The 12,449-nt window shown below is 38.1% G+C and overlaps 1 protein-coding gene across 1 annotated transcript in view; it reads right to left on the bottom strand.

The window, feature by feature from the left end:
* NMU (neuromedin U) overlaps window positions 1-11,997 on the bottom strand; it is a 37,481-nt gene extending 25,484 nt beyond the window's left edge. Inside the window, exons 1-2 of the mRNA XM_024746745.1 lie at window positions 11,889-11,997; window positions 4,659-4,717 (exon numbers count right to left, since the gene is read on the bottom strand). Of these exons, the coding sequence (XP_024602513.1) occupies window positions 4,659-4,717; window positions 11,889-11,997 (168 nt within the window). The remainder of the gene's footprint in view (window positions 1-4,658; window positions 4,718-11,888) is intronic.
* Window positions 11,998-12,449: the final 452 nt, after the last annotated feature.

Here is a 12,449-nt window from a genome sequence, read left to right as displayed (position 1 = left end):
AATCTTTTCTTTTTTTTTTTTTTTTTTTGCTGTACGCGGGCCTCTCACCGCTGCGGCCTCTCCCGTTGCGGAGCACAGGCTCCGGATGCGCAGGCCCAGCGGCCATGGCCCACGGGCCCAGTCGCTCCGCAGCATGTGGGATCCTCCCAGACCGGGGCACGAACCTGCGTCCCCTGCATCGGCAGGCGGACTCTCAACCACTGCGCCACCAGGGAAGCCCAGAAATCTTTACTTTTAATGTAATTCAAGTCATGAAGTTTTTGGCCTTATAATTTATGGTGGAAGTTTTTTATGGAAAAACTTATGGAAATTTTTTATGGAAAAACTTATTAAAATTTGTGGAAAGAAGCCTTTCCCTGCTCCTAGCTCACAAAGATGTTTTTCTAATAGAAAAGATATTTCCTATTAACTCTATAATTTTACCCTGTATGTTTAGACCTTTAATCCACCTGGAGCCCACCTTTGTATGGGGTGTTAATTTTATGTTTCTCTATACAGTGAGCCAGTTTCTCAACCCTCATTTGCCGAACAATCTGTCCTTTTGCCTCTGAATTTTAGTGTTACTTCTACTATAAGTTAAGTTTATGTGCACATGCATTTGTCTCAGGTTGTCTTAGGTTGGGTTCCCCCAGAAACAGACCTTGAGATAAGGATGTGGATATGAGTAGATCATTTGGAAGTTAACCCAAAAAGCACTGGTAGAAGAGTGGAGAAGTAAAACAGGGAAGGGAAGGAATCCAATCAAGGGTATGTTATCAAGCAGGTTACCGCCATTGTAACTGGGATCAATCTGCCTGGGGTACTCTGAGACACAATGCAGAATACATCTCAGAGTTATCCCACCTGAGGGGAGAGGCAGCTAAGGTATTCATCCACCAACTCTCTTGGGTCACCAACTGATGGCTATTCCTGTGGTGGGGGCATTTGGTCCCAGGCACTTCTGGTCTGTCCTGAGCATAGGCCAAACAGGCAGAGTCACAGGTGCTCACAATTAGAAACAGTAAATTTGGAGTGTGCTAGAATGGTGAATGACAAAGGGATATGACAGGACACTGACAGTGTCTGCTAAACTCTCCAAGCTCTAGTCTCAGTTCCACTGGTTCATTCATCTATTCTTACGCCCTCACCATACCTTTTTTATTAGTACAATTTCTTAGTATATCTTGAAATCTGGTAGGGCAAGTTCTGGCTCTTAGCTCTTTATATTTAAAATTTCCTTAGCCATCTGTAGACCTTTATTTTTCCACATCAATTTTAGGTTAAATTTATAAACTTTCCAAAAAGAAGTTAAGTGGAATTCTGATTGGGTTGCATTGATTTTATGGGGTTTACATTGACTCATTTAGGTAGAACTGATATTTTTATTACATTAAATTAATTGTTCCCTCCAAAAGCAAAGAACGTCTCTCCATATATTCACATTATCTTCTAACTCCTTTATTAAAATTTAATTTTTTCTCCATAAGCCATTGTGTATTTTTGGTTAATTCCTAGATACTTATAGTTTTTGTTGCCATTGTGAATGATGTAATATTTTCATGTTACTTTTTCCTAGTGAAAAGAAATGTTATTGATTCTTGTATATTGGTATTATATCCCAAACTCTTCTGAATTCTCATCTTAGCTCTAATAGTTTAAGAGCGAGCAATTTATTAATGTAATTCATCATGATTATAGATTAAAGGAGAAAAGGCATATTGCTTATCTCAATATTGGTGCAGATAAAACATTTGATTAAGTTCACATTTTATTTAGGATTAACGAAACTCTTAGGAAGATAGGAGAAGAATAGAAGTTCCTTAACTAGGTAAAGGTTATATAACAAAATTCTAGAGCAAATTTATGCCCTATGGAGAAGCTTTAGTTACATTTATTTGTATAACATAGTACTGGAGGCCTTTGGCCAATGATTAGAAGGAAAGAAGAAATTGTTTCTTCAGTGCTTATTGTATTACTATAGCACCTTTTTGGCATCAGATGTTTTTCTAGGAATTTATTCATTTCATCTAAGTTTTCAAAATTATTACCATATAACTGTCCATAATGCTTTGGCAGGGGTAATAGCTTATTGAAATATAATTCAGATTCTGTACAATTCGCCCATTTAGAGTGTACAATTCACTAGTTTTTTTTTTAAGCTATTATCCCATTTATCTAGAAAGAAAATAACAGCTTGATATAATAGCCTTCTAGAGAATATATATGTACACACAGAAATTAGGCTTGTGGGTCAGGATAAATGTCTGAATTTAACCCTGATGGTAGCAAGAATTAGCTTGCCTCAGATGAAGGCTATAACTCAACTAGTTAGAGCAGAGAACGCCTTAAGGTAGTAGAACAGCTGCCGCTTCCCAGTGCCCCTCTTTTCTCTCCCTGAGATATGCCCTAAATCTGTGGGTTTATGGGACTAACGCAGGATGGGAGTCCCATCAGATTAGAGGGGCACTGAGTCTCCTCAATCTGTTTTTTTCTTTATCAGTTTAGAGGGTGATGTCATTGATAGGTAAAGCAGTAAATCTATACTCTAACTACCTTGTTACTGGACCTAAAGTTCATGTTTTGAATACAGACCTTCAAACTGAACCACAGAATATATGAACTCTCTGGTTCAGAACTACAAATAACAAGGGGTCTTTCCATAGGGCCTTTGCAGCCACGGACTTTTTAAATTACGAGTCATGACCCACCACTGTCCATCCCTTAGTTGATAACTTTTGTCTAGACCAGTATGATGACTCCAGACCAACATGACACAATTCACTAGTTTTTAGTTTATTTACTAAGTTGTGCAAACTTTGCCAGTCAATTGTCCATAATACTTATTTAAAACATTAAAAATTTTTTTGTTTTTATTTTTTATTAATTTTTATTGGAGTATGGTTGCTTTACAACCATATGGTATGTAAACCATATGGTTGCTTGTGTTAGCCTCCACTGCACAACAAAATGAATCAGCCATACACATACAGATATCCCCTCTCTTTTGGACTTCCCTCCCATTTAGGTTACCACAGTGCATTAGGTAGAGTTCCCTGTGCTATTACAGTATGTTCCCATCAGATGTGTATTTTATACATAGTATCAATAATGTATATGTGTCAATCCCAGTCTCCCAATTCCTCCCACACCACCACTTTCCCCCTTGGTATGGACGGATAAAGAAGATGTGGTACATGTATACAATGGAATACTACTCAGCCATAAAAAGGAATGAAATTGGGTCATTTGTAGAGACACGGATGGACCTATAAAGTGTCATACAGAGTGAAGGAAGTCAGAAGAAGAAAAGCAAATATCGTATAAAACATTTTTTAAATCTCTCTTTTTCTTGGTGATCTACCCTTTTTCAGTGTATGTCTTTTTTTATCTTTATCTTCTCCTCTGCCTTTTTAAGTCAGTACTGCCAGTACTTATTAACATTTTGAAAGAACAAACATATGATTTTGTTAATATTGTTGAGTTTTTCTCTCCTCTCTCTTTTTAATATTTATTTCTGCCCGTATTTTTATCATTTACTTCATTCCTGTTTCTTTGAATTTTCTCTGTTGTTCTTTTCTCCCACATTTTTCAGTTGAATGCTACGCATATTTGTTTTTAAATTTTCTTTTTTCCTGATAAATATATATGAAGTTAAAATTCCTTTCTAGTTACTGTTTTAGTTGTAGCATACAAATTTTGACTCATAATATTTTTAATGTCATTCTTTTTCAGTCTAGGGCTATTTACCGAAATTCCACTTATTTTCCTAACAGATGGGATATTTAAGTTATACTTTTGTTAATAGTTTCTAACTTTATTGCATTATGATTGCAAAACATTTAAAATGGATCCTAAGTGATGAAAACTTTCTTTGTCTTCTAAGACATGGTCTGTTTTTTTAAAATGCCCCAATTATTCTCAAAAAGAATGTTCATACTGTTTAGTACAGGTTTTTAAAAATATTTCTAGTAGTTCAAATTCAAATTTATTAATTGTACTGTTGGGTCTTTGACATATGTACTTGTGTGCTATTTGCTTTAACTATCAGTTTTGAGAGAGGAATATTAAAATATCCAACTACAAATGTTCATTTATTTATTTTCCCCTGAATTTCTATCAACTGTTAAATAAATTTTGAGATTGTTCTGTTAATATATATTAATGATGGCTGTACCTTTTTGCTCTGTTGTTCTTTTATCAGCGTATAAGATCCTGCTTTGTCTGTTAAAATGGTTTGTGCATTCGAATTCTATTTTATCAGATATTAAGACTGCTACTACAATTTTCTTGCAGTTTATATTTGCTTGGTATGTCATTTTCCATTCTTAGCCATTTTTTGTTTTCTGCTTTCAGTGTGACTCTTACAGAGATCATATTGCTAAATCTGTTTTTAAAATCCAGCCTGAGAATCTCTTTTAAGGGGTATAGTTCAGCACATTCATATTTATTATAATTACTCTATTATCAGGACATATTTCTGCCACCTTAATTTACCACTTACTGTATTTTTGGTTTCTTCTTCATCTTTCCTTCTTTCACTTGATAAAGAGAATAATTCTGAATTCAGAATGTCAGTAAAATCACAGTTGTCCCAAAGCTCAATTACATTATTTCACTTCACCGTGATAATTTTAAAAAGGGTAAAGTTTCCACTAGTTTGCGTAAGGATAATTCTTTACCTCATTCCACAATTGTAATTCTTGTTCCAGCTGAAATCCTTGAGGCAATATTGGAGCACCTAAAAATAAAGTTTTGGATGATAAAGTTTTGATTTACTTTTGGATGATATTTCTCATTTTTCACTGTACATCACTACCCTCCTATTTCAACTAGATATTTCAACATCTGACTTAGTATAAAGAGACATAATTATTAAATAAACCTTAAAACATTACAAAGACATTACTCTCAAGAGTGAATTTCTTATATGTCTACACAAAAACTTGTACATGAATGCACATAGCAGCATTATTCATAATAAGCTCAGAGCAGAAACAATGCAGATGTCCATCACCTGGTAAAGAGATAAACAAAATGTAGTACATCCACACAATAGAAAATTGTTGGCAATAAAAAGGAATGAACTACTGATATATGCTTCAACAGAGATGAATCTCAAACATATCATGCTAAATCAAATAAGCCAGATGCAAAGGATCAAATACTGTATGAATCCATTCATATGGAATGTCCAGAGAAGGCAAACCTATAGTGATAGAAAGACTAGTGGTTGCTTGGGGCTGATGGTAGGAATGCGGATTGACTGCAAATGGACATAACAGATATTTGGGGGGTGATGGAAAATTGTGATAGCTGCACAACTTTTATTTATTTTTTTTTTTTGGTGGAGATGAAACAATACCTTATTTGTTAAGGAGGAGTAAAAGTACAAAAAGGCTTATAGGACAGAACATAAAAAAGTGAGAAATCCATTGTACTTAATTCAGAACGCTTGAAGAATCATCTATGCCACTATGTATGAATAATGCAGGGGCAGAAATTTATTACAGACACATATACTTTGGTTTGGATTTAGTGCTGGACCTTGTTTGACTTAAATCTTGTAAAGAATGATATTCAACTAACTGAAATAACATTTTTCAAGTAAGACAATGCCTCCAGGGTATTGCCAGTGTGATCCTGAAACAGAATTTGGATGATGAAGAATCAGATAAAATTTATGCAAATGGTATGATGTTGTAGCACGTTAACTATGATGAGTGAGGATCTTTTTTTCTTCTGCTTTTTTTCTTCCCGGTTTTATGAAGATGTAATTGACATACAGCACTGAATAAGTTTAAGGTATACAGCATAATGATTTGACTTACAGATATTGTGAAATGATTATCACAATAAATTTAGTTAATATCCATCACATCATATAGATACCAAAAAAAAAAAAACGTTTTTTTCCTTGTGATAAGAACTCTCAGAATACACTGTCTTAACTTTCAAATATACCACAGAGCAGTGTTCACTACAGTCATCATGTTGTATGTTACAACCCTAGTGCTTACTCATCTTATAACTGGAAGTTTGTACCTTTTGATCACCTTCATCCAAACTTATCTTACCATAAATCACAAATTAATTTAAATTAAAAGACAAATGAAAACTTCCAAAATGTATGAAACATATTTAATAAAATGTGATGGTAAATATCCTTATAATATAGAACTCTTTCAAATCAATACAGAAAACATTAATAGGCAAATGACTGCCCAACTCCTTAAGTCTACTTAAAAATCACTGAGTTGCAACATAATAAAGGCCATATATGACAAACCCACAGCCAACATCATTCTCAATGGTGAAAAACTAAAACCATTTCCACTAGGATCAGGAATAAGACAAGGTTGCCCACTCTCACAACTGTTATTCAACATAGGTTTGGAAGTTTTAGCCACAGCAATCAGAGAAGAAAAAGAAATAAAAGGAATCCAAATCAGAAAAGAAGTAAAGCTGTCACTGTTTGCAGATGACATGGTACTATTAAAATGGTACAGATGAACTGGTTTTCAAGGCAGAAATAGAGACACAGATGTAGAGAACAAACGTATGGACACCAAGCAGGGAAAGCAGCTGGGGGTGTGGTGGTGGTGGTGGGATGAATTGGGCGATTGGGATTGACATGTATACACTGATGTGTATAAAATTGATAACTAATAAGAACCTGCTGTATAAAAAAAGAGAAAACCTGTTTTTTAGGTTTATAGACATGTGTGCAATTAAAAAATAAAAAAAAAAAAAAAAAAAGTATAACTATGAATCATAAAATTTAAATTTAGTATGAAAAGATAAGAATGGAAAATTATATTGAAGCTATGTGGAACTATGTTTATAGACAACAGGAAGAGAAAATAAAAATGTAAATATTGCTTGATAGGATAATGAGATTAGAGGTGGTCTTTTTAATTTTTCATTGTTATGCTAATATAATACCTTTATAAAAACTAAAAATGGTCAAACAACACATTTTTTTAAAATTGTGGTAAAATATACAAAACAAAATTTATCATTTTAACCATTTTAAAGTGGACAGTTCAGTGATATTAAGTCAACAAATTTTTAAAACTTTCAGATGGCACCTGAATAAAAGATGTGTTGTCCATTGGTGATTTTAACCTATCTGGAATAGAACTAAAGTCACCACAAAACTTTTTCTGGGAAATTGGCAGATCATAAACATAAAAAATTTATTTTGCTTTATATTAAACCTTATCGTTTTACTGCTTCAAAATTCAAATTTACTCACAAGAAAGAGTCAGTTTCATATTAGATTCGGTTTCACAAATGCTGCTCCTACTATTCATTCTTATCACCAGAAAAAAAAATGACGCGCAGGCTCAGCGGCCATGGCTCATGGGCCCAGCCGCTCCGCGGCATGTGGGATCTTCCCGGACCGGGGCACGAAGCCGTGTCCCCTACATCGGCAGACGGACTCCCAACCACTGCACCACCAGGGAAGCCCCCCTACTATTCATTCTTATCACCAGAAAAAAAAAAGACTATTTGTGACTAATGATAATATGCTCCAGAAAATAAAGAGTTAAGGTCTCTTAGAAACAATACAAATGTTATCAGTAGAAGTAAATTATAGCAAATTTATATATTCAGGAGAATGTGAAACTTATACCACTGATTGTTAAAGGGTTTTAAAAGCTTTTTATTACATTTGGTAACAAAATTATAGGCTTAGTTGTAAAATCCAGGGTTAACTAACATTGGGAAAATTAACTATACATTACAGTAAACATTTAGAAAATGTTTTTCTAAAATGTTCAATCTAGGTCAATAAAATTGTCTGTAGAAGTAAAAATAATAATAAAATAAAATAAAATAAAATGTATCATGTCCTTTAACCTTCATACCAACCTTTTAAGTTAGCTATTCTACTTATTCCCATTTTAAGATGAGGAAATTGAAGGAAGGAAAGATGAAGTAATTTGTCTCAGGTCACCAAAATATATACATGGCAGAAGCAGATTTCAAACCAGACTCCAAATCCTGACAGATTTTTTTTCTAATTCTACCACTTTTCAGATGTCTTGCCTTGAGTGCACAAACATTTGTGCTAGTATTTAATCTATGTTCTAATAATAGTAATAGTATTTCGCTACATTTTCTGTACCCAGCATTAGAAGTAACTTACAGGGGTCATGTAGTCCATAGTAGAGAGGTGATCTGTTTGAATCCCCTTTCATGGGACAGCTATTCAAGGTGGACAAATGAACTTATACACTTCTCAATTAAATATTTCCCACCCTAGCACAAATGTATATCCCCAAGTCACTGTTGTCTGGTGGATATTACTCTGAGCTGATTCTGTTTTCAGGAGGGGATAAAGCTGTGCTTCTCAAATTTTCCTGCAAAACACCTGGTGATCTTACTTAAATGAGCTTCTGATTCAGTCATTCGGGGACAGGCCCAAGAGTCTGCATTTCTAGCAAGCTTCCCGGTGATACTGATGCTGCTGGTCCATGAATAACTGTGAATAGCCAGGGGGAGTGAGCACCGCATTGTAGAAAGAAACAGAGGATGCCTCTTATTTGACAGAACTAGGGAGCTCAAATAAACATTTTAGGGGTAACCTTTTTAACAAGTCTGAATATTTCCAAAAGGGGTATATGAATGTTGTCATGAAAAAAAATCTAAAATCCATAGGCCCATTCCTTACAGCTTGGATGCATTACTCATCTGTTTTTACTAAGAGTGCACAGCTTTGAAAAATAGGAAGGTAAAAGAAAGAGGAATGGAGGGAGAGAGCAGTATTTGATTGAAGAGAACCAGAGTCAAGTATGATGCAGGGAAATGCACAAAGAATTCCACGTGTTGGATTCAGTCTTCACCTGCCTGTACTTCTGATTTCTCCACTCAAGATACCATGGTTAATCTCTGTTTGACAGGTCATTCCTGTTTAAAGAATACAGTTTCCTATTATTTCTTCTCCTGACCAACCCCCATCCTCCAGTAAAAGTGGAAGCTCCCCCTCCCTACTGCCTTACCAAGAGCATGGAGAGTTTGCCTCCTTCCATGTCCCCAAGCTTGCATGGGCCACACCAAAATTGCCATTACGTATAACCTAGTCCCAAGCACTTATATAATCGAAAGGGGGTACTTTGGGGCTCTTACATGAAACACAGTCTCAGGGTAAAAAGGTTAGAGAAGCCAAAATTTCAAAATGTTTATCTATAATTTATAGAAAACCATTAACATCCTATGACTGAATCCAAACATAAGGGAAAAAATTTCCCCCTTTGTCTATTTGTTAACTGAAGTTGATGTGATTTACCTCTCAAGATACCCCAGATGTGGGCTTTATACTAATCAAATAGCCGTACTAGATACTTTCGCAAGTATTGTCAGGGACGGTGCCGCTGTCATCTACAGCCTAAAAACTGCACTGTTTTTGATCAATCAGTTTCAAGTTAAGTGAAATCTTTAGTCTTATACTGTACAATCTAACTAATGCAAATAATATGGATAGACAACTTGTGATCTGTAAATATACCATGTGTAAGAGAAAGAAAAACAGACTTGATTATTCTAAAAGTGGTATCAATTTTCTTTTCTCATTGCTAGTACTTAACTAGTGTAGTGTTTGGAAGTCAGAAACTGTTACTGAATTTTAAGAATTTTAATTTTAATTAAAATTTTAATTAAATTTTAAATTTAATTTTAAGAATTATTCCATGAATAAGGGCCTGAGTAGGAAAAGACACTTCTTAATTTAGTCTTGGGCACTTGATCACTTATTGTCAGAGGCCACATGAAGTGACAGTTTGTTGCAGATATACAAATGTGCCCCTCTTTCAGGAAATGTCCTTCTATATTTTAATGTTCTCTGAATAGTAAACCATTTCCAGCCACCGAATCTGTGGCTGGTCCTTTATCTTCCCATTGCTATTTTATGCTCTGCTAACTCATTTTTGCCAAGGACGTTGCACTTATTGACATGATTTTTTTTTCCTCTGGCGTTGTGGCATTTGCTTTGTTGTTTTTCAATACATCCACTTGCGTGTTGTATAATGATTAATCTTGGTAGATTATCTCCCAGTTTTGCTTATGTATGTCATGCTTCCCCTCCAGTGCTATCTTTAGGGTCTCAGGACTAGGGCAGATCAGACTAGGAAAAATTCACCCTCTTCCCTCCCCATCACATTTTTAGAGAGATAAAATTAAGTTTTTGGTATCAAGAGCAGATCTGAAGGGGAAAGAAGACAGAAAAGGGTAGTCTATGGGGTCTCTGTGTAGGGAAAGAGGTATCTCATCCCTTTGCTTGAGAAATATTGGGGATATTTATGAAATGATTGGTCAACCACCAGATACGCTCTTTTGAAAATAAAACCCAAGACTTGCCTTTTTAAGAAATCAGCTGCTGCTTTCTATAGTTTCTGCTCAATCACCAGAAGACTGAAAATTCCCCTGCCTCCCCACCAAAAAGAAGTTACCTCCCACTGATGCAAAAATCACTGCAAGCATATAGTACGTAACATCATGGAAAGTACATTTGCTTTACAGAGGAAAAAAATTAAACTATGATTATCTGCTTCCTTAATAAGGTAAATAAAAATTACCAAACTAATTTTACCAATAAAAAATTAATATTACTTTGCATAAGTCATGCTGTAGCACTGCTGAATATGTGATGGAGAAAGTTTAGGTCTCCTAGCTTCTGACTGCTTAGATTTCATAGCCAAATTACCTTGCTTTTCAAGCACAGGTGTTCCCACCTCCCTACATCTCCAGTTCCTTAAGGAAAGGGGGAAAACAATGACAGAAAAAAAAAAAAAATTAGGAAAAGAATAATAGTTTCAGTTCCCCCACCTCTACCTGAAGGCTGGGCTATGTGCTAAGAAAGGTCCCTACAGTTATGGTTTCAAGTCCCTAACATTCTGAGCAATGATGAAACAGTCAGCCCTCCTTTATCCTACTGACAGGAAGGAGAGCAGAGGGAAACTAAGAGGACCTGCTGAGAAGCTAGAAAATTCATGATCTTAGTAGGTCAGTGGCTGGCACTGGAGAGGCCCTGGCTCAGAGCTGGGAGATGAGGGATGGTCCCCTCAAGGTACCTGGAAAGGTAACCTTAAGGGAACAGGGAAGTGATCTCTCCACTGGAACAAGTTGCATCTGCTCTACACTGTCTCCCAAGCTTCAGACCCCCCTTCCTGACCTTGCTTTTGCTTTTCCCACACCTTTCCTCTAAGCAAAGCTCAGGAAGTCCCTACTGTTATCAAACCACAACTGCCTTCACTGGCTTTAGCTGTAGCACTGACTGAAAGCCCGGCTTGCACATTTGCTTCTCCAACTCCGCATTGTAAGAAGGTCTCTATTCCTTTTCCTGATCTGGTCCCTGAAAACCTATGAGGCACAGAGCTGACTCTTTCCCCATCTATCCGGCCAGAACTGGGCATGTTATTGCTCGGGATTATCTGAACAGACAGGAGCTCATTCACCAAGGAAGTTGAGCACTTTGCAAGTTGACCTCGCATCAGCAGGGGAAGTATCAAACCTACTCTAGTTTTGCTTCACTGTCAATCCCTCCAGTGATTGCAGTCAAAGGAAGAGCATTTTCATTTTCACTGTTTTAACTCCCATTACCCGAGGGAGCCCTACAAGTTTCCACCGACCTCAGGCTGCCCGGCCTGGGGATTTAGGCCAGGCCCAGTTCCGCGCTCGAGCCCGGACACTGGCACCTGCGCCGCTGGCTGCCCTGGGGCGCCGACCCACTCCTGTGATTAAGAGCGAGAACCTGGAGAGCCCTGCGGCACGAGGGGGTGGCAAATCTCAGAAGCCAAGAGAAGAGGCAAGAAAGGGAGGGAAGAGAGCGCGCGGCGATCACAGCGGGGAGGAGCGGCGCGGGACCAGGCGGTGGCGCGGGTGCCCTGGGAGGCACGGGGTCCGCTTACCTCCGCAGATGTCCGCGCAACAAGACAGCAGTAGTAGCAGGAGGAGCGGGGACGCAGCGGCCACCTGACCGGGGGGCGGCCCGGGGCGGCGGCTCGCGGCTCGCAGCATCCCGGGACCCTGCACGGCACAGGCCCGCGCTCCAAGCGATGCTCTGGCTGAGCCTCTGCGTCCCTGGCGCGCTGTTCGCCCAGTTCGGCCGCCAGACCGACCCACCCGCGCTCTGCCAACTTTTAAATCTCGCGGACACGTGGGCTGAGGCGGCGAGGTCCCCGCGCGCGTCACCTCCCCGCCCCCGGCCTCCCTCGCGTCACTCCCAACCCGCTGCCGGCTCCCGCGCACCCTTCACAAGTTTCTGACTCAGAGTACCACTCATTTTCGTCGCCCCCGCCCTAGGGTCTCTGGGATAGTGGAGAATGGAATTAAAACGAGGCGAGTCTCTTCCCTTCTTTGGAAGCAATGAATGGGAGCTGGAGGGAAATGGCAAGCCAGGCAGCCCGAAGAGGCTGGGATGCCGGTTTTTACGCTGGACGGTGGCGATGCTCTGCCTGGGACACCCCTTA

This window comes from Neophocaena asiaeorientalis, unplaced genomic scaffold (assembly GCF_003031525.2).
Source record: "Neophocaena asiaeorientalis asiaeorientalis breed wild unplaced genomic scaffold, Neophocaena_asiaeorientalis_V1.1 scaffold19, whole genome shotgun sequence".
Classification (NCBI taxonomy): Eukaryota; Metazoa; Chordata; class Mammalia; order Artiodactyla; family Phocoenidae; genus Neophocaena; species Neophocaena asiaeorientalis.
Note: the sequence above shows the minus strand (reverse complement) of the source record. Positions and strands in the feature narration are given on the sequence as shown.